Source organism: Amaranthus tricolor, chromosome 3 (genome assembly GCF_026212465.1).
Source record: "Amaranthus tricolor cultivar Red isolate AtriRed21 chromosome 3, ASM2621246v1, whole genome shotgun sequence".
Taxonomy (NCBI): domain Eukaryota; kingdom Viridiplantae; phylum Streptophyta; class Magnoliopsida; order Caryophyllales; family Amaranthaceae; genus Amaranthus; species Amaranthus tricolor.
In genome coordinates, this window is record NC_080049.1 from 17,645,329 (window position 1) to 17,667,117 (window position 21,789).

General features: G+C 32.5%; 2 protein-coding genes across 2 annotated transcripts in view; both read right to left on the bottom strand.

Annotated features, from left to right (window-relative positions):
- LOC130807793 (linamarin synthase 1-like) overlaps positions 1-17,631 on the bottom strand; it is a 19,833-nt gene extending 2,202 nt beyond the window's left edge. The window contains exon 1 of the mRNA XM_057673132.1: positions 16,903-17,631. Within this exon, the coding sequence (XP_057529115.1) occupies positions 16,903-17,431 (529 nt within the window). The 5' untranslated portion in view covers positions 17,432-17,631. The remainder of the gene's footprint in view (positions 1-16,902) is intronic.
- A 1,210-nt stretch (positions 17,632-18,841) lies between these two features.
- LOC130808403 (uncharacterized) lies at positions 18,842-19,467 on the bottom strand. Its single transcript, XM_057673880.1, has 2 exons — positions 19,303-19,467; positions 18,842-19,225 (listed from the first exon to the last, which is right to left on the bottom strand). The coding sequence occupies exons 1-2, from the start codon at positions 19,465-19,467 to the stop codon at positions 18,842-18,844; spliced, it is 549 nt and encodes a 182-aa protein (XP_057529863.1).
- Between the last annotated feature and the right edge of the window lie 2,322 nt (positions 19,468-21,789).

Below are 21,789 nucleotides of genomic sequence, written 5' to 3' on the forward strand. Positions count from 1 at the left end.
AATAATAATAATAATCTAAATTGAAAGAGACAAGTGTTTATGACAAAATTTTGACTTACTCCCCTCAAACAAATCAATTGTACTATGTATAAGTATCACAAGAAAAATACATGCATCTAAAAAAATTATAGGCAACAATTATTAATTTGGTCTAGAAAAATGTTTAGTGCTTTTATTATAGAAAGATTATTGGTTAACAACTTAATCAATCAAAAAGTTAAGTTGACATTTAGAAAAAAATGTTGATTTTTTTAGATTTATGCAAGTGACATTACCTTAACCGATATTGGATTGATTAACTTCTTTTAATTTTTATAATGTTTATGATCTCTATATTTTGGCCATTAAATTTCTTATTCAAATAAAAAATAATATATCTACCATCTAAAAGATTCTACTAAACATTACTTGTGAGAACTTATTTAAGAAATGGATGAAGTAATTTTTCTATTATAATTTAATGTTCCATTTAATTTTATACACGTACCAATGCATTATTTCAATCATATATATTTTAAGTTAATTAATATATGCATACTCCGATGTTATTATCGAATGAAAGTCAGACTTTTTTCACTTCCTACTTGACTCTGACTCAAATTTATGTCATCTTACTTGAGGGGAGGTTGAGAAATAACACTTACAATTTGTAAGGTTGGTTTTTTAACGACTAAAAAATAATTGTCCCTTCTTACAAAAAAAATAAATAATTGTCCCAATATGGGAACATAAAGTATTAATATTAAATGTGCGCATGAAGAATCATGCTCTTTTCATGGGTTGGTTTTCTAGTATACAATTGAGTCGATTTTAAAATTTAATTTATTATTTAAACCTGTTAATTATGATATATTTATAGTCAAACACTCAAACTGGCCACCTATTAGTGTTTGTTAATAAAAACTTATTTGTAAATTTAAAGTGGTTATATATATTAATAGATTGTAGTTTGCAAAATATAACCTTTAAGTTTAAGGCTTTTACGAATTACAATTTTAAATTTTTTTTTCTTTTGCGAATAATAGTGTCGAAAGTATTAAAGCGTATTTCATTCAAGCCAAGTGACAGTTGACCAACCCACATGACCTTTGACTAGCCTAAATAACTGTTGACAATTACTAATCACCTTTGACTTTTGTTGATCAACCCTAATCACCTTTGACTTTTCTAATTATCAATTATAACCTTGTGTTTTAGCACTAGCTTTAACATCGTTTTTACCCATCAAAACGATATTTTTTTAAAAAACGAACGTTTCAATTATTCTTATGGGGTAACTCTTTTGAAAATCTAGTCGAAACAAGTACCTATTTGCCTATTTTCAGAACGTAGACCAAAAAATATATTTAACATCATTTTTACCCATCATAACGATATTTTTTAAAATAAGTACTTGTTTTAACCGGATTTCCGAAAGAGATACCCCATAAGGATAATTGCAATGTCCGTTTTCTAAAAAAATATTATTATGATGGGTAAAAACGACGTTAAATATCTTTTTTTGGTCTATCTGCCGGAAAATAAGCAAATAAGTACTTAGTTCGATCAGATTTTTGAAAGAGTTACTCCATAAAGTTAATCACGACGTTCGTTTTTTGAAAAGATATCGTTATGATGGGTAAAAATGACGTTAAATATATTTTCTGTCTACGTGCCAAAAATAGGCGAATAAGTACTTGTTTTGACCAGATTTTCGAAAGATTTAGCCCATAAGGTAATTGTGATGTCCATTTTTTTAAAAAAAATATCGTTATGATGGATATAAACAACGTTAAAGTGCTAAAACACAAGGATACAATTGATGATTAGGAAAGTCAAAGGTGATTAGAATTACTCAACAAAAGTCAAAGGTGATTAGTATTAGTAAATGTTCATTTAGGCTGGTCAAAGGTCATCAGGTTGGTCAAAAGTCACTTGGTTTGAATAGTGTACGCTTTGATACTTTCGAAATTGTAATTCGCAAAAAGAACATCGAGACTGTAATTCTCAAAGGCCCTAAACTTAAAGAATGTGATTCGCAATTACTTCTTAATTATTATAAGATTATACTTTGCAATTTTTCGTAGTTTTTACTCCCAGCTTTAAAACATTCATTGTCTTACATGAATATTATTTATTTAAAAATATTAAAAGTTATCATTTGTTAAGGATCTTTTTGACAAAAAGTGCGTTGGTTAATAAGATATATACATCAATTTTCATAATAAATAATAAAATAATTTTTAAATTGAGTTTTGCTAACGGACGCTCTTGAGGCACTCACTAACAAGGCTGAAATCATTTTGTATTACTAAATACACAAGGATTGTATAATATCACGCATCAAAATATATATTATTATTTTATTTTTTATTTTATTTTTAACGTACTCTGTTATATTAATTATATTTTTGTTAATAAACATCCCGAAAACATTTGTTGTCATTTTTCTTTTAGAATTAAAATCATATAAACATTATTTATATAACTTATTATAGTTTTATATTTGAAATTTATCATTCAATTATATGTAAAAATTATAAATTATTTACTATTTATATTGAATATTTATTATTGTTCTCTAGCTAACGCCATAGAGCCCTATGTTAGATTCTGCCTTTCGTTAAATGTTATATTTAAAGCTTTTTTATTTTTAAAGTGATTAAATAACACACTTTATATTACAAGCCTTAAATATCGTCACTTATGCAGGGATAAAATATTCTATATATGTGCAATGTCAAAATTACTCCAGGTACCTCGGGTTAAAAGTTAAAGTTAAAGTTAAATTCAAAGTCAAATTCAAAGTCAAATGTGTGAGAATAAATATTCCTATAAATCTACAACATAATTATTCTAAAGCCAAAACCCTAAATCACCACCGTCACTTTCTAGAATAACTGCCCACTTTTTCCACTTCCATAAATATGATCACCATGAACTACCATTATTCAAGCAACCACCTTCAAGGTTCTATACTAGATTGCTATTAATACTCCCTCAATCTACAGAAATAGGGGAGGCTATTCTCTAATACCGAAACTCCATCCAAATATTTTATCAATAGTACTTATTCCATTCATCTATTGTTCCTGGTTTGACTTAAGCATTAGAGAGATTTTCAGGATATCAGTCCCCGGAATAGCATTTTTTGTGGTTGTAGGTATTCAATTTCTAGCAGTTAGATCGTCATTCACACTTAAACACACAGGTATTTCATACTTTTAATCTCTTTATAAATTGGACAGTTTCTTGACAGAAATAGTTTGGCCCCATTTGTGGAGATTTTTAAGATTCTTCGTTATTTTATATGTACATAAAAGCCATTTTCCTAAATATTACTTCCTGTTTATAATCCTTGAGATACTATAGTTTTTAACCCAGATGTTAATTATCATAGGAAACATTTAGAAAAAATAAATAAACCGCCGCAAAGCAGTAAGTCACTATGTTATGACTGTATTGTCTTTCTTAACTGCGCATTTGATGTTCATTGGATTCATAAGTGCTATGGGATTTAGTAAAGGAGACGTGAAGAATTTAACGACTCCCTAGAACCCGAACAATTTGGGGGGGTTTTGGCCCAACGAATTCACCAGATTGTTTAACGAAGCGGCTTTGGCTTACTTAAGTTACATTGGGTGCGAAGTTGTTTCAACCATGGATGAAGACATAAACCCATTAAATATATTCCTATTAGTGTTTCTAATTTGTTATTGTCGTCACTATCCTCTACTTTTACTTTTATTTTCATGTTCCTTCCATATGAGGCCTGCTCGAATTCATTCAATTCAAGTTACATCTCTAGATTTCAAGGTTCGAAAGAGGAGTAATATAATGTGCTACGACCAAATGTATGGCAGGATCTAATTTGCAGAAGTAATGCTAAACAAAAAGATGACTTTCTTCTCAAAGCTTCAAAAATTCAATTTATGAATAAAATCATTATGTTTGGAAGATTATTTCATTACTTGGAGTTGAACATTACCATATGTAAGTTTTATGGTTATATGCACTAGTACAAGAAGTGTTTAAAAACAACCGATCCGTCCGACCCGAACCACTGACCCATTGAACCGCATTATAAATGGCGGGTCAAAAATCAAAAAAATTTGAAATATCCGGGTCGGGTATGCTCATGGGCCAATTTCAAAATGAACCGGGTACCCGTGAATGACTCGCTTAATATATATACTTACTTTTTTTAGGGTTTTCGGTGACTTCTTAGTTCTTACCCGTGAAAGACGTGGTTTTGTTTTTTATTTATATTAACTAACATGGTGTGATTCAACTACTGAATGACTTTTGGGATTTGTTCAGTGTGAAACAGTGTTATGAAGTGGATGAATGTTATGAGGAAAATGTGGGCACTGAGGAGGTCTTTTCTAAAGAGATAAAACTTCTGATTTCTGGATTATTTGGAGGTCAGAATAGCGCAGTTTTTTGCATATGGACCTCAAGGAAGTGGCAAGACTTGCACCATTTAGCTTAGTGTTCTTTCTTGTTAAGTACTTAATACAGTTTTTTAATAACTTTGATTTTCATAATTTTAACATGTCTTCTTTAAGTGGCATACGTATGGTAATGATGACAACAAATTTATCTATTTATAGCAAGAGATCTTAGAATTAAAAAATGTGCATTAATATGCCTGTTTTGAGAAGTGTTTTCATTGAAAAGGAATGAGGATACTATCAATTTAAGTGTTTCTTCTGAAAAAGAATAGCATTCATGGGTCATATTGAATGTTTGGAGTAGGGATGTGAAGATCAATTTGGATTGACTATGTTTACTGTAGATGAACTTTTATCCCAAGCAGAAGAACAAGGAAAAATCATCACCGTTTCAGTATTTGAGGTGTATCAGGACCGAGTTTCTGATCTTTTAGATGCTAGACATGGGCTATTAATTACAATTATCAATAATAGTAGAAAATTAGTTTAACGGTTCAAACTTCTGCCTAAATTATAACACTACATTTTGAACTTTTGCTGTCAAAATTAATGCACACCACATTCTGATTTGCCCAGATTTTTTGATAAAAACTACAAATAAATCTGTCCAAATAATAAAAAAAAAAAACTGACAACCCGGTGTCCCGACCCTCTTTTCCAGGTATTCGAAATACAGGTACCCGCATTAATTGAGTCGGGACACGGGCCGTTAAAAAAGGTACCCGGGTACCCGGCCTTTCAGGTACCCGAAATGCCGGGTACCCGCTAATAAACACCCCTAACTAGTACGATTTTGTCCAAAAGGAAAATGATTCAAACCTATATTTATGCTACGGATTTAGATCCGAATATTCATCAATTCTTCTGAAGGATTCACCTAGTATAATATGTAAAAGTCGTTTTATGATCCAAGACTTCTTAAAGTCGGACCCTCATTGGCCCAAACTGGAGGTTTGCGGTTAAAATAATCAAAGTCATTTACCAGGTCCGAGACTTCTATAAGTTGGACCCTCTATTGACCTAAAATGAAGGTATAGGGCCAAAATTAACCAGTCATTTACCTAGTCCGAGAATTCTATAAGCCAGACCCTCTATTGGCCCAAACTGGAGGTTTGGGGTCAAAATGGCTAAGTCATTTACCTGGTCCGAGACTTCTATATCGGACCCCTTATTGACACAAATAAAAGGTTTAGGGCCTAATAACCTAAGTCATTTGCCATGCTTGAGACTTCTATATCAGCCCAAGCTGGTGGTTTACAACCAAAATGATCTAAGTCATTTGTCTGGTCCGAGACTTTTATACGTCGGACCCCCTATTGGCTCAAACTAAAGGTTTGGGGGCAAAAATACTTAATCATTTGCTTGGTCCAAGACTGCTATAAGTCGGACAGCCTATTGGCCCAAACTGGCGGTTTGGGGCCAAAATGACCTAAGACATTCGCTAGGTCCGAGACTTTTATAAGTTGGACCCGCTATTAGCCCAAAGTAATGCTTTGGCGCCTAAATGACTTAAGTCATTTGCATTGGTTCGAGACTTTTATAAGTCGAAACCCCTATTGGCCCAAATTTAAAGTTTGAGACCAAAATAACTTAAGCCATTGGCCTAGTTTGAGACTTCTGTAAGTCGAACCCCCTATTGGCCCAAATTTGAGATTTGGAGCCAAATATAATAAGTCATTTACCAGGTTCGACACTTTTATAAGTTGGACCACTGTGATATCCTTAATCCGAGACTTCAATAAGTCGTACCGCACCTTGTTGATCAAAGTTAGAGATTTAGGGCCTTCAATCACCAAACGTATGAGACATAAAAAATCTGAGACATTAGAAGTTCTAGACATACCAAGTCCGAGACATTAATAATCTAAGATATCATTTTTTTCGTTTATAGGCCAAGATCCTTTACCCAAGTGAGTCACACTCTATTTCCCTATATGTGTGGGGCTAATGTTGGAAATATAATTGTAACATCTGTCTTTTTTTAAAATAATAATAATAATAATAAATAAATGAATTTCAGAAATTTAAAAAATAATAAAAAAAATATAACTCTCTATTAACAAATAACTTCCCACTTCTCCCTTTAAATCTTATAACTAACCTCATTACCTATTATAAATTAAACCAATTACCCTTAATTCATTCACATTATTACTCACACGTCCTTTTTCTCCTACAAACTACTTCCTCCATCCTCCAATTACTTAAAATTTAATCAAGAAAAGGCAAGATTTTAATATTAAAGGTATGTAATTTCATCTCTTTATAATATTGTTCTACCATTTTCAATCCAAATTACACATTTTGTATTTGATAAAAAAAAAAAAAAATTCTGACCTTAGTTTTCCGGCGATACGGCAGTCACCGAGATACTACCGGCGTGCGACGGCGGCCACCGAAGCCACCGCCGACCGACACCTTCTCCTTCTCTCTCTCTTCTTTCCTTTTGTTTTCTTCGTGGGTTGGGTACTTGTGACCCGTTTCCTAAATCTAAAAGTATGACAACTTTTTTTTATTTATTTTATATATATTCTTTTTTTTTTTTATAAATCCTTTTGATTATTATTTAAACTTTATCCTTTTCTTTTAAAACCATTACTATTAATTTTTAAAATTTTAACTACATTTTAAAATTTATCATTTTTAAATAAATTATAAAACATAAATAGAGATTTTTTTAATTTATTTATTTCGATGGGTTGATCGGGGTATTAAATTGAGATATATTATTTTCTCGTGTAGACAGCGGATTCGTAGACAGAGATTATTAGGAGCGTAAGTTGTCTAGGATCGCGTGACAAGGTAATTCTCAATGTCCATCTAATTAAGACTGTCCCATTAATATTATGTATGTGCTAAGTGATAATTAATGTGTTTAAATAGAATGCATGATTTTGTATGACATTATTTTGTATGATATTATGTTTTATATATTCTCAAATTATATCTACTATTATTTTTGTCAAACTTGAATTTATAATTACTATTTTTTTAAAATTTATATTATTATTTTGATAACGAAATTAGATACGGTTTAATTTGAAAGAGAAATACTTATAATATTATTATTTTCATGAAAGTTAAATTATTATTTTAATAATGATTTTAAATGTGATTAAAATTGGGAGAAATATATTATGACATTAATATTGCAATTGAATATCCTTGAGATATATTTTTCTTGGAAAAACCTATGATCATAAAATAAAATGTATAATGTATGTTTGATTATATGTTTGTGTGCTCGCGACTAATTATTAAAATATATTAAATCACATAAAAGTGTAACACGAGGGAAATGAAGCTCTTATATTTGTTGTGATCCAAGTATAAGGGTGATGAATAGGTTGTCCTGTTTGGTTTGTATAGCTGCCGACATGTATTATTATTTTTGATACTTGACACGATGTTTGGTCTTCCTTCTATTTGTTGTGATCCAAGTAGAAGGGGTGTGCACACTAGGGTTCCCTGAGACTACTCTGTTGGCCTTGAATTATTTGGGGTGACGACCTCTTGATGAAGTAGGTATAGGGGTAAAGCCTCGGCCTACTGGCGTTCTCGTTCCCTCAAATTAAAAAATGATTATGTGTTTGTCATTATTAAATATCAAATTAATAAATTGGTTTATGTGATATTATATATATATTGTTTTCTCAAATTTTTTTTCTTTTAAACTCAGCTATATATTATTTTCTAAAATTATTTTCAGTTTGATTATATTTTATTTTGTTAAATCATTTTCAAACTTAATCGTTTTACGGGATGGAGTTGAAATTACTCAATTTTCTGATTTTGGAAGTTTTTTCCTTGTTTTTCTTGCATTCTTATGTTGCAGGTTATTGATTGCGTGGGAATCGTTGAGTGAGGATCACTTAGAAATATAGCTTTTATTAGAGTCGTATTTCAGTTTAAATTTTTTTTTTGTTGTTTAAATTTTATATAGACATAGATTGCGTTTCAGTCCTCTCTTATGTTGTAAGACCCTTTGTTGCATTTAAAATTATTAAGTTATTTTTTAGTCGTTAAGCCTTACATTTATTTTATTAGAAATAGATGTGGCGGTAGCACTCCCATAAGTAGGTTTTGGTTCATGTTTTTCATTAAAGGTATTTTCAAAAGCTCGACCTATTTTGAGGGTGTTACAAAGTGGTATTAGTAGCTTAGGTTTGTTTTGGTCAAATCTTAGGGTCGTTTAGGAATTAAAGTCGATAAAGGCTTAAATTAAAAATAGGTTAGATGGTACAAGGTAAAATTATTTTAAATAATTAAACTAAGTTACAAATAAAAATAAATTATGAGAGTGGGGACGAATGGGTTTATTGTTTTGAAGTACTTTTAAGTACGTAGTAGTAGTGTGTTATTTCTTTTAATTATATTTTCCTTGTCTTTCATTTTTTTTGTTAGATGCCTCGATTCCGTTGCACTGCTAGGAAAAGTGTTAGAAATTTTCGTGATGCACCGTACCACCTTTCTATGAAAGCAAGAGAACCCATTTCCTCATATGTCCATCGTCTTTGTGTAAGCATGGAGAATTGCCACCTAAATAAGTATCATGGCAACTCTGATTATAACACACCAACGAAACAAGCAGATGTCCTTATTCGAAACTTAGGTGATGTAGGCCCTTATGCCGAACTTAAGAAAGAATACTACGACATAATTAAAAACCGGAAACCCAATTGGGAAAGGTATGCGGATGAAAATGAGAAAGGGTTACTTACTCTAGAATATTTAGAAAAGAGGATAATCGATGCTAAGGCGAACTGGATTTATAATGTATCTGGGAAATCCTATGACTACGAGGATGAGAGTGACGGGGAAGATGATAACACCGATACCATACCTATGCTTATTCAATCTGAAGATGAAGAAAACTATGAAACTAAGGAGGACTATGTAGAAGATCCTGGGGAGGATTTGGAGGAAGAGCCAGTTCGAAAGCGATTTTGATGATTACTTGTTAGCTAGAAAAAAAATTAGATAGGTTGGAATTTGTCAGCTTTAGATTATTTTACTAGTTGTCTTTATTTTTGAACAATGTTGATTTTATTTATTGTCATTGGATTATTATTTAAAAATTTATATTAATGAATATTTTCATGAGTCTTTTTATGTTCTGTGTGCAAATTGTTTCCTTGTCTTTTCTTCAATCTCGAATATTGAGAGTAAGTGTGTGTATGAACATGATGGAACGTTAGTAGTAAACGCTTAGTTTCTTATATCAGCAGCCTATGCAATACCCGAACGTTTACTCGATCTCACAGGCGTCAACAAGAAAAAAACATGGCCGAAACACTTGAACAATTAGCAGCTAGAGCGAGGGTACTTGAGCAGTTGTTACAAAACATAGGACTACTAGTGCAAAACCAAGCTAACAATATGAACAATGGACATGATGACCCCCAAGCTGTCATGGCTAAGAAGATTGCCACTTTAAAACCCCTTATCTTTGTTGGAAAAGAGGACCCTATGCTATTAGAGAATTGGCTATGTGACACGGAGAAAATCTTTACTCCAAATGGAACACCTGAGACCCAAAAGGTTTACCAAGCCACGTTTTACTTACGTGAAGATGCCGACACATGGTAGGAAACTGAGGGACAAACCATTAGTAACCAACCAAACTTTGACTGGGATTCTTTTAAGGTTACTATTAGAGGTCGATTCTTCCCTGAACATATTAGAAGACAAAAGTGCAGTGAATTCAATAGGTTGAACCAAGGGAAGTTTATGAGTGTCAAGGAATATGCCCAAAAGTTTAATGAGTATGCTAAGTTTTGCCTTAACATGGTCCCTGATGAAGTTTCTACGGCCCAAAAATTTGAGGATGGTTTAGCTTTTAGGATACAAACTAGGTTAGGAGGAAGTACCTTATCTACCCTTGCAGAGCCTTATTCTAAGACTTGTAATATGGAGAGGATCTTACAAAGAGAAGAAGATGTGTTGGGAAAGAACAAGAGGAAAGACCAAAGTAATGCGGATAGTCAAAGTAATGATAAAAGACCTCGTTTTGGTAACAACGGGGGTAATGGTAGGAACAATCACCACGGAGGAGGACATAACAATACGAATTACCAAAACCCTAGGTAGAATGAAAACCAGCAAAGGAATGGTAACCAGAGGGCTTGGGTTTGCAAGAAATGTGAGAAGAGTCATTCGGGCTATACATGTCAAGGCGAACCAATTAAATGTTATGCTTGTGGCGAAGCCGGACATAAGGCTAATTATTGTCCCAAGAGGCAAGAGTGAAACTAACCAGGGCAGAATGGACACAACAAGGGCTATAACAACAATGGAGGAGGATCTAGGAACCATAATTTCAACAACAACCGCTCCAACAATACTCAAGCAAGAAGTGGTTCAGCAAATGGCAAGTACAACGCCAACAACAATCAGAACAACAATAGCAACAATGGAAATGGAGGACGCACTTTCAATGGGAGACTCCACATTATGAGCAAGAGCGAAGCTGAGTCGGACGCCAACATTGTGACGGGTACTTTCCTTGTAAACTTTAAACCTGCTTTTGTACTCTTTGATTCTGGAGCTTCACATTCCTTTTTATCTAAATCTTTTATCGAAAAACATTCCTTTAAACCTTCTTCCTCATGTCAAGCTAAGGTAACCACACCCTCAGGTGAAACCTTTCTTAGTAAGAAACTTTACTTAGGTATGCCTATTGTTATCTCTAAAACCGAACTACCCGTGAACCTTATCGAGTTTAATTTAAGGGTGTGTTTGGTTGGTTCATTTTTAATGGTATGGAATGGTATCACAACCATTCCAATGTTTGGTTAGGCATTTTTACATTGGGATGTCATACCCTTTGGATTCTCATCCCATTCCATTCCTTAGAATCTCATACCCTCCTACCCTCCCAAGTTTCAAACTCCATTCCATCCCATATTCAAACCCTAATTCACTCTTCCTTCTTAAAATTCCCTCTCTTCTTAAAATTCCTTCTTAAACTTCAATCTGAGATTTCCTGTTCTTTCTTCAATCTTCTTCCGCCTCCGTTCAATCTTCTTCAACCTTCCCTCACCGGTGACCTCCTGCTCCTCTGTTTAACCTCCATTTCAGCCTCTCCGCCAGCAGCACAGTCTCCTCCATTCCATCCTCTCCTTCAGCGTCAAGACGGCATCCAACACTCTCGCAGACCGGAAAACGCATCGCTACCAAAGTATATACCTTTTTATTCTTTCTTTCCCTAGAAATTTTAATTTCAATTGTTAATTTGAATTTATTAAAGTTTTGATTGATTAGTAACTTAACTGTATAATTGATTTGGGTTTATACATTTTCAAATGGTGGATTAGTAATTTAATTCTACAATGATTGTGTATTTCATTTTGCCGGTTGTGTATTTCATCTTTGTTCATCATTTTGCCTTTATTTTTCTTAATTGTTAATGGAGGAATGTTTCAGTTTGTTGTGATATTAGACTGTTAGTGAACAATTTTGGTGAAGGAATGCTTTAATGGAGGAATGCCTTAATTTATTTTAATGGAGGAATACTTTGCTAATGATGGTACTTGATTGTTGTGATATTAGTAAATATTATTATAAGTGGGGTTTTCTTTCTATTTTCTTATAATACTTAATGAAGACTTGCTAACTTAGTACTGATGGCTGATTAGATATGTCTAAAATGGTGAAAATGTATGTGTTAAAATGGAGCTTTTGTCAGCAATCTAGGCTGCCTCTACTTTTAAAAAATGTGCTTGCATACCAATCTAGGCTGCCTCCAATTCAAATGCTCAGTTTTTTAACAAGATCTCATGGAGATTGCTGTTGGATATATATGATTGCTAGATTAATATGATGATGCATGTATACATTCACAGAAATGATTCCATCTCAATTAGCCATAGTAAGAAGAAGGAAGAAGAGACAAATTGAATTACTAGTACTTTTCATGGTTGTTAACAATGTCTTTACAATCATGTACTTGGTGATGTGTATGATGGGTGTAATTGTTTATCAAATTGAACGACCACGTTATAGCAAAAGTGAGAAGAAACACCTTAGACAAAAGCACTTGGATACACTAATCAAGGATAGTGATATAGTCTGCAAAAGTGAACTTCGTGTGAATAGAAAAACCTTTTATGTCCTTTGTGAGATGGTCAGAGATGTCGGTGGTTTAAATGGCACTCGAAATATGTCTTTGGAAGAAATTGTAGCTATGTTCTTGTACACTTTGGCACATCATTTGAAAAATAGGACAATTAGAAGTCATTTCTTTCGAAGTGGAGAAAGTGTTAGTAGAAACTTCCACCGATATCTTCTTGCTGTGTTAAAACTACATACTCACTTGCTAAAAAAGCCGACACCTATAACAGAAGATTGTGAAGTGGATAGATAGAAATGTTTTAAGGTAATAACATAATTTCATCTATATTATTTAAAAATCTATCCACTTTGTTTATTGTAAAACTTATCCCTCTTAACTTTTTTTTGTAGAATTGTTTAGGAGCCTTAGATGGCACTCATATTAGTGTTCATGTCCCAAGTGAGGATAGAGCAAGATATCGGACAAGGAAAGGTTCTATTGCTATGAATGTGTTAGGTGTATGTAACCCTAATTTGGAGTTCATATATGTTCAACCTGGTTAGGAAGGATCCGCTCATGATGGTCGTGTCCTTCGAGATGCTATTACTAGGCCTAATGGTTTAAAAGTGCCACAAGTTAATCATACTTAGAATTTAGATTTTATATTGTGGAGTCCAATAAGCAATGTCATGACCTTTTTTTTTTGCCATATGTCAAGGTTCCTACTATTTGGTAGATGCAGGATACACGAATTGTGAAGGGTTTTTAGCACCATATAGAGGTCATCAATATCACCTTAAAGAGTGGGGGGACCGACAACCAATTAGTGCGGAAGAGTACTTCAACATGAAACATTCTAAGGCAAGGAATGTTATTGAGAGATGTTTTGGACTATTAAAAGGAAGGTGGGGTATTCTTAGGACCCCATCCTTCTTTCCAATACATACTCATGGGCGTATAGTTCAAGCATGTGTACTATTACACAATCTTATTCGAAAACATATGCCAACAGATTACACAATGTATTGGGATTCCGATAGTGAAGAAGGTGAAAGTGATGATGAGGGCCTAGATGATGAAGTTGAGTTGATTACTCAAATAGCTACTACGGATGCTTGGACTACTTATCGGAATAACTTAGCACAAAATATGTTTAATAATTGGAGACTTAGGCATAGTAGCCAAACATAAATGTTTGTTTAGTTTATTTGGACTTATGTTTGGGTGTTCCTTTTTATGATGTAATCGAATTTTATGGTGTTGAGATATTTTTTATGGTGTAATTAGATTATTTATTTTATCTTGCAAATAAGAAAATAGCCTTATTTGGTAATCTTTTTTTTAATACATCATTGTTGTATAGGATGAATGTTGGTCAATTTGTTCAAAGTGGAAGAGGGAAAAACAAGCGATCATGGAATAAATCTGAGGAAGAATGTTTGATTAATGGTTCGTTGGAGATGAGTGCCGATCCTTCATGGAAAGCTGATGGGAGTTTCAAAGGTGGTTTCAAGAATAAGTTAGAGGAGAAATTGAATGAGAAGTTTCCCGGGTGTGGAATGAAAGCTATTCCCCATATTGAATCAAAAATCAAATGGTTTAAGGATAAGTATAATGTGCTAACTGAAATGTTTCGCACTTCTGGTTTTTCTTGGGATAATGAAAAGAATATGATTGTTTGTGAAAGGAAATCTTATGAAGAATTTTGTAAGGTACACAAATACTTTGACTTGTTTACAATTTGTTAGAAATTATAACATATTTTAAATGACGTATCTTTTTTTTTATTCCAATTCTTGTTTAATTTTAGCAACACAGAAATGCTCAAGGATTATGGAATGTTCCTTTTCCATTTTATGATCAACTGTCAGTTATCTTTGGTGCCGATCGAGCTACTGGAGTGCAATCTGATACTTTTGTCGAAGCTGTTGACAATCAAGAGAAAGAGACCATTGAACTAGATAAGGGTGGTAGTGATGAAGATGATGAATTTGATGATAATGAGTCCGTCAACCAATCAAAACAATCAACTCCAAGTGAAACTTCTTCAAAGAAAGCCAAAAAAGAAAAGGCTCCAAATGAACAAGGAAGGAAAAGGAAGAAGCCGGAGGTTGTGGACTTAACTTCTTCTTTTAACAATATGTCTTCTAGCTTTTCAAATCATATGAATGAGATGAACAAGCACATGTCTACCATTGTAAGTGCCTTCTCTACTACACAACTACATGAGCAAGCTATCATGGCTCGTGAAGAAGTTGAGGAAAATCAAAAAAAAAATTTGGTTAGTGAATCGCTTCGCATAGAAGGATTGACAAGATTTGAAGTAATGGAAGCTTCCAAGAGGTTGGCCTCCAATCCAAGTGAACTCTCACTCTTTTACCAATGCCCGGATGATAAGTGGAAGAAAGAGTTTATAATCAACCTCATTCATCCTAACTTGGGCAAGTGATGTAATGAAAATGCTTAACTTATAAATTATTTAGACTTTGTGTTTGGTTGTCAAAAACATATATTGGAATCTTTTTGTGTAGAGATGTAATGACACCATTTTGAGTGAAAATGTATTGAACTAGTACTTTGTGTGTATGTATTTGTGTGTTTAATAAATGTATGTATGTATCTATATATATATATAAACTGGACAGAGAATTCATTCCATAATTGAACCAAACAGTGTGAATTGATTGAATATCTATTACAGGATTGGACCAAACAGTTTTAGTCTGGTATGGGGTTCCATACCATTTCAATCCTGCTCACTGAACCAAACGGACCCTAATTGAAGTAAAACAAAAGTAATACTCTTCTATATATGTAGTTTTGCAAATACATTGAAAAAAATCAAATTTAAATCATTTCAATTCGTGTAGCTAGATAAAAGAAGCAAAGTAAATTACTCTCTTACTGTCGTATCAAATCTACACATATTTTTTATGTAGAGTTATCTTAAATCTCAATTACATTTTACCGTTTTCTATGAAGTATGTCATAATGGCCGAAACACTTTTCTTAAAATCTCATTATAATGTCTCTAATCTCAACCACTTATTTCTTTACTCTAATTTTTTAAAATAATATTTTAAGCCCTTTCAAATCATTTAGAGTTGAAAAACTTCCACAAAATTCCAAACAAGCATCAAAACTTTTGTAAAAATAATAATAACATAATGGTCCTTTATAATTTACTTCTCGTATTCACTTTATTTGTTCATTTACTTTTTATAACTATTCACTAATTTTTTTTAATTTATATTTAATTCTTATTCTATAATTAAAAATATAGCCAAATAGGGTTTTTTTCATTCGTCTTAATGTAAAAATTATTAATATTAATTTTTTATAATTTTTAATTAAGCATAATTAGAAATACTAAGAGTCAAAATGTTACCTTGACATGTGTGAAAAAGTAAATGAGACAAATAAAATGAATAAAAAGAATATATTATACAATTAATCATATTCATTTAAGACAGTTTTATAATAAGACAATTTAAGATTAGGTTAACTAATTAGAGAATATTAATATTAATGATTCAATATTTTAGCCAGTCGTTATGAATCATACATTTTGATTATTTTTCATAATTCAATATTTATCATATGTTTGTTGTCCAACAAACTTTTTAATTTTTTATAAAATTTATTATTCGTCCATAGTTTGAAGTCGGTATACACTATGAGTATGATGATACCAATCTAAACGCTAATATCTGATTAATAAACGGTAATTCTAATATAAAATTATTTACAACCGACGAATAAAATGTAAAATTATTAATTATGTCAATTTTTACTTAAATTTATTAAATCAAGTTTCATAATTTTCTTGTACAATAATTTTACCTACTGATTAACTATGATTAATCAAAATTTTAGGGGTATTTGCCTAGAGTAAATACGGGTAACCTTATGACTGCTATAGTAAGATAATTTGCCAAAAAAATTAAACTGAAAATTAATTTAAATTAGAGAAAAATTTGAAAATTTACATTAAAATTTTGAATAACAAAAAATATCAAGAATATTTTTAAAATTTTCTTATATTTTTTTGGATATTTTATTTTAATTTATCTTTTTTAAAAAAAAATAAAAACTTACTATAAGAAATCATCTAATTATCGGATTTATTATAGACAAATACCTCCTAAAATTTAAATTATATATGGTTAATCAATAAATGAAATTATAATCGAAAATCTTGAAAAAATTTAATTATTGTAAATAATTTTTCATTTAAAATACTCATTTTAATTAATAAAACACTACCTCTATAGTAGTTAAAAAAAAGATCATGGTATGATGTAAATTAGACTCCTAGTCTTCGTATAAGATTTGTTGTCTAAAATCTCGAGTTCCACGTTATTTATTCCACCAACTAAAAACCAAACAGAAACAAACAGATAGTAAGAAACTGACCTTTGAAAGGAATAATTCCTCTCCTAAGAAGCTCAGGAAATTGAGCATAACCCATGAATCCACAAGCAGAAGCAGTCCAAAGCTGAACACCTTGAACACCAATCTCTTCAGCAGCTTTCATTGCACCACTCATCAATCCATCAGAAATCACACAACTAACTGGAGGAACATCAACCGTTGATCTTAACCTCTTCAACAACTCACGCGTAGCAGGCAAACAATTCTTACGAAGAGAATCGCTAAGAGAAGCTGGATCCTGTGTAGCATCACGATCAGACGGTGGTAATCCATCAGGAATGCTTTCGAATTTAAAATCAGGAAAACAGTTGATCCAATATGATGAACCTTTGGCTTTAATCAAACGGTTGTGATTGAATTCAGAGTTGACAAATGTTATGTAGAAACCTCTTGAGTGAAGAAGCTTGGCTAACTGCATCATGGGGATTACATGGCCTTGTGCTGGGAGTGTTATGCATACTACATGAGGCTTCCTGGTTTCATTTGTATTATTATTTGTTGATATGTTCATTTTTCAGGAGGTTGAAGGTCAAAGAGAAAAAGAAAATGCCTAACTTAATTTCATCTGTTTTAAAACATTGTGTGGAGGTTCTGTTATATGCAATAGCCTTTTTTTATTATTATTATGACGTGACTCTTTATCATGTTAGACTTTTTGTTTAATAATTAATTAAAGTTATAATTAGTGTATAAATCCATACAATGTACCATTTTTTTAGTGTTGACATGTATAAATATATGGTATCAATTACTCCCTCATATTTATCTAATGTGTTTCATTTAACTTTTTACCATTTTTTAGGTGATCAAATCATATGTGAAAGAAAAAAGTGTAGTGTTTTTAAATATTAATAGGGCTAAAGTGGGGTTAGTTAGTAGGTGTAAAGGCGAGAAAAAGTTAAGTTTAGTAAGGGTAAATTGGTAAAATTAATATATTCAAAATAGAAATAAAATATATAGGATGACTTGACCAAATAAGGAAATGACACACTTAAAGTCAATAGGATGGAGTATATTTTTTAGTATTATATGAAAGAAGAGGTGTATACCTCACTCAAGGTTCACAAAATGAAGTTTTAAGTGGTTGTTTATGATGTGTTTTAGTGTAGGAATCAAATAATGGAAGTTACTGTAATGAATGACAATAATAAAGAAATAATCAACACGAAGAGTTAAGGTGGTTCATCAATATTAGGCTACATCCACCATAAAGCCTAGGATTAATATTAATGTATCTAAAGAAGAATACAAAACTTAAGAGGAATTACAATGGGGATTATGTGTAGAAGACAGGAGCTAATTTGGGGAGAAAACTAAACAAAGAAGGTAGTTCAAAGTATGAGACTTTGGTGCACCAATAACATAGGGTGTATGAGATTATACATAGGGAAACAAGGGGGCAACAAAATGGGACAACAAAAAAACAAGCAGTAGTTGGCAGCAGGTATGCACAGATGCGGCAGAAGCAACGCTCGACCGATCTACCTTCTTTTCTTGCTTTGTCTCTTGTCCCTTTGTCCCCATTACTCTTACACCTTAGTACTTGCTTCGCATGCCTTCCTTGGAGCCAACACATGCATCAGCATACACATAACTGAGTTCCCACTACCACTAGTATAAAGTACTATGGTACTTGCATGATTCCCAAACAATCAATCACAAGAGTGGTACTTGTGTCCTTTTATACTTACACAAACTAATATAATTAATTTTCTTAATCATTGTTCGCAGTGCCGGACCCAGGAATTTCAAACTGGGGGTACAAAATACGAACGTCATGTCGTTCGGATAATCGAATAAATTTTTTTAAAAAAATAAAAAAATTAAAACACATAATAGAATCAATAGTTAAAGTCTTACAATCCAAAATAACAATAAAAGTCTTACAATACTTAAAGTCTTACACTAATACACTTGAAAATTACAAATTCATCCTTCGAGTCTTCATACTTTTAAAACGATCAATAATCATTTCATTGGAAACTTGTAGAAACACTTCCTTCTCAATAAAAGTAACCAAACAATCATTCATAAGTTGATCACCCATGCTATTTCTCAACTTACTTTTGACATATGTCATTGCGGAAAACACTCTTTCTACACTTGCCGTAGCAACAGGAAGAATCAACATCAACTTGATTAGCAAATGTATAAGAGGAAATGTCTCATGTCTCTTTGTTTCAACAAGCATCATGGAAAGAGAATTGATATCTTTCAAATCATGAAATCTTTCATCGTTTAACATAGCATCCAAGAACACATCGAGTTGAAGATCAAGAGCCGTTAAATCATTACATGAAAACTCCTCGGATATAAAGAAGCAAGTTTAAGTATCTTCTCTTTATCAAAAGATGAAAAGTTACCTTGAGGACTTAGAGAGACCATGTATGTAAGTAACTCCATGTTAATCTCATTAAAACGGTTATCAAGCTCTTGAAGATGCAAATCAATTACTTCCAAAAAGATTCCAACCCGAAAATGATATAGATTTGTAGCTTGTTGAACAAAACGTCTTCCTCTTCCTTGAGGCACATAATGAGCAACCATAGATGGAACATCAATCTCGTGTTTAGTTTAAAATGTAATAACTTTTTTTAAGAGATTATCCCATCCTTTATCTCTCATCTTTTGTAACACATTTTTTGTAGTACTAACAAGTCTAATGGCATTAACAATATCTTGTTCCTTTCTTTGTAAAGCAATACATAAATCATTAGTGTAGCCAAAGATAATCAACATCAAATGAGCCACAAAAACAAAATCGAATGACTCCAAAAATCCCGAAACAAATTGAGCTTTGAACTTATCGTCCGAAGTGCCATGTTTTCCAATCCACTCAAGTACTTCAATAATTGAAGGAAACAAGTTCGTGATATTTATTAGACACTTGTAATGAGATCCCCAACGTGTATCTCCCGGCCTACTCAAACCACGTTCTTGATTTAAACCCGATCCACTTTCAATTTCCCCCACTTCCAATGCTTGAGCCACTACTTGAGCTTGCTTTTTTCGAATCATGTCTCTTCTCTTACAAGAAGCTCCAACCACATTCAACAAGTTTGCAAGTACTTCAAAAAGCTAACCACAACTATCATTCTTTTTAGCAACCGCAACTAGAGCTAGTTGTAGTTGATGAGCAAAACAATGAATGTAGTAGGCTCTTGGAGTATCATTCATAATCAAAGTCTTAAGGCCATTGATTTCACCTCTCATGTTACTCGCCCCATCATACCCTTGACCTCTTATCATGGATGGAATCAATGAATATTCCATAAGCAAGGACAAAATTGCATCTTTAAGAGATAAAGCGGTAGTTTCATCCACATGTACAATGCCTAAAAAGCGTTCCACTACCGATCCACTTTCTCTTTTAACAAACCGCAAAACAAGAGCTAGTTGTTCTTTTTGAGACACATCACTTGATTCATCGGCCAAAATAGAAAAGTAATCATCTCCAACCTCTTTTATTATGCGCTTCGTAGTCTCCTTTGACAACAATTGATAATGTCTTTTTGAATTTTGGAAGATGTCAATTGACAATTTTTGGGTCCATTTTGGAAAGTATGTTGTTTGACTTCGTCAACCTTCTCCCCTAACCACTTCAAAAGCTCAAGAAAGTTACCCCTACTATTTGACTCCTCACTTTCATCATGTCCCCGGAATGCCAAACCTTGGCCCAAAAGAAATCTCAAACAAGTTAAGGATGCATTCAAACGAATATGATATGAATCCATTTGAGCTTGACTCGCATTATCAAACACAACTTCAATTGATGCCTTTTTTGCATCTCTTAGATTCACATATTTCTCATAAGTAACATTATGAGCACTTTTAACTCCACCAACATGCTTTTGAAACCTATCCGGTTTATTCCACCATTTAAACCCTCCATTAACAAATGCATCACCCCCATTGTAAATTTCAACATCCCTCTTGAACAAATAACAAGCAAAGCAAAATGCGGAATCTTTTTCAACACTATATTCAAGCCAATCCCATTTTTTGAACCAATTGACACTAAAACGGCGTAAACCACCTACTTGTTTTTGAGGGAAAACATGTGTTTTTGGTTGGCAAGGTTTTTTAAGAATATAAGCTCTCCTAACTGGATTTCTTTCATTTGGGGGATAATCCATTATGTATTTTCTCAATCCCGGGTCATGAGGAAGAATTTCAACATCATACACCCAATCATCATCCAATGGTTCATCACAATCATCATCCAATGGTTCATCACAAGCACTTGAACCACCTACTTCCATATTAACATCTTGAGTTGGAGGGGAACTTAAAGGAGAAGGAGGAGAGTCAATGGTTTCGTTAAATGATCCTTGGGATTTCATTCTTTTAAACAAGAATTCACGAAGATTGGGTTGTTTATCCTCGGCTTTTGACTTCTTTGAACTTGAACTACTTGACATTTCCTAATTAAATTAAATACAATAATCTATTCTAAGTGTCAATTCTAAGTGTCCAACAATAATCTAACAATAATTCAATTACTAATTTATTTCAAACTAATAAATAACAAGTAACAACTAAACTTGCAAGTCAGAAATCACAATTCAATTAAATTAACTAATTAACATTTAACAAACAAATAAGAAGCTCCAACATGGACCAACAACATCAAATCAAGTATTCAACTAATCAACTATATATTCAAGTAATCAAGTAATAATCAAATTAAGTATCTAAATTTAACCAACAAACAATGAAACAAATCAGTAAATCAACAAAATATAATTAGGGATTTAACCATTTAGGGAATTAGGGTTCATAAATGAAGAAATTATAATTAGGGTTCATAAATGAAGAAATTATAATTAGGGTTCATAAACGTACGGCGTGACGGCGGTGGCACTGGGG

Coding starts and splice junctions, on each gene's coding strand:
- LOC130808403 (XM_057673880.1), bottom strand. CDS start 19,467: ATGGTTGCTCATTATGTGCCTCAAGGAAGAGGAAGACGTTTTGTTCAA. Junction 19,226..19,302: donor TGGAGTTACTTACATACATG/GTCTCTCTAAGT, acceptor TTTATATCCGAG/GAGTTTTCATGTAATGATTT.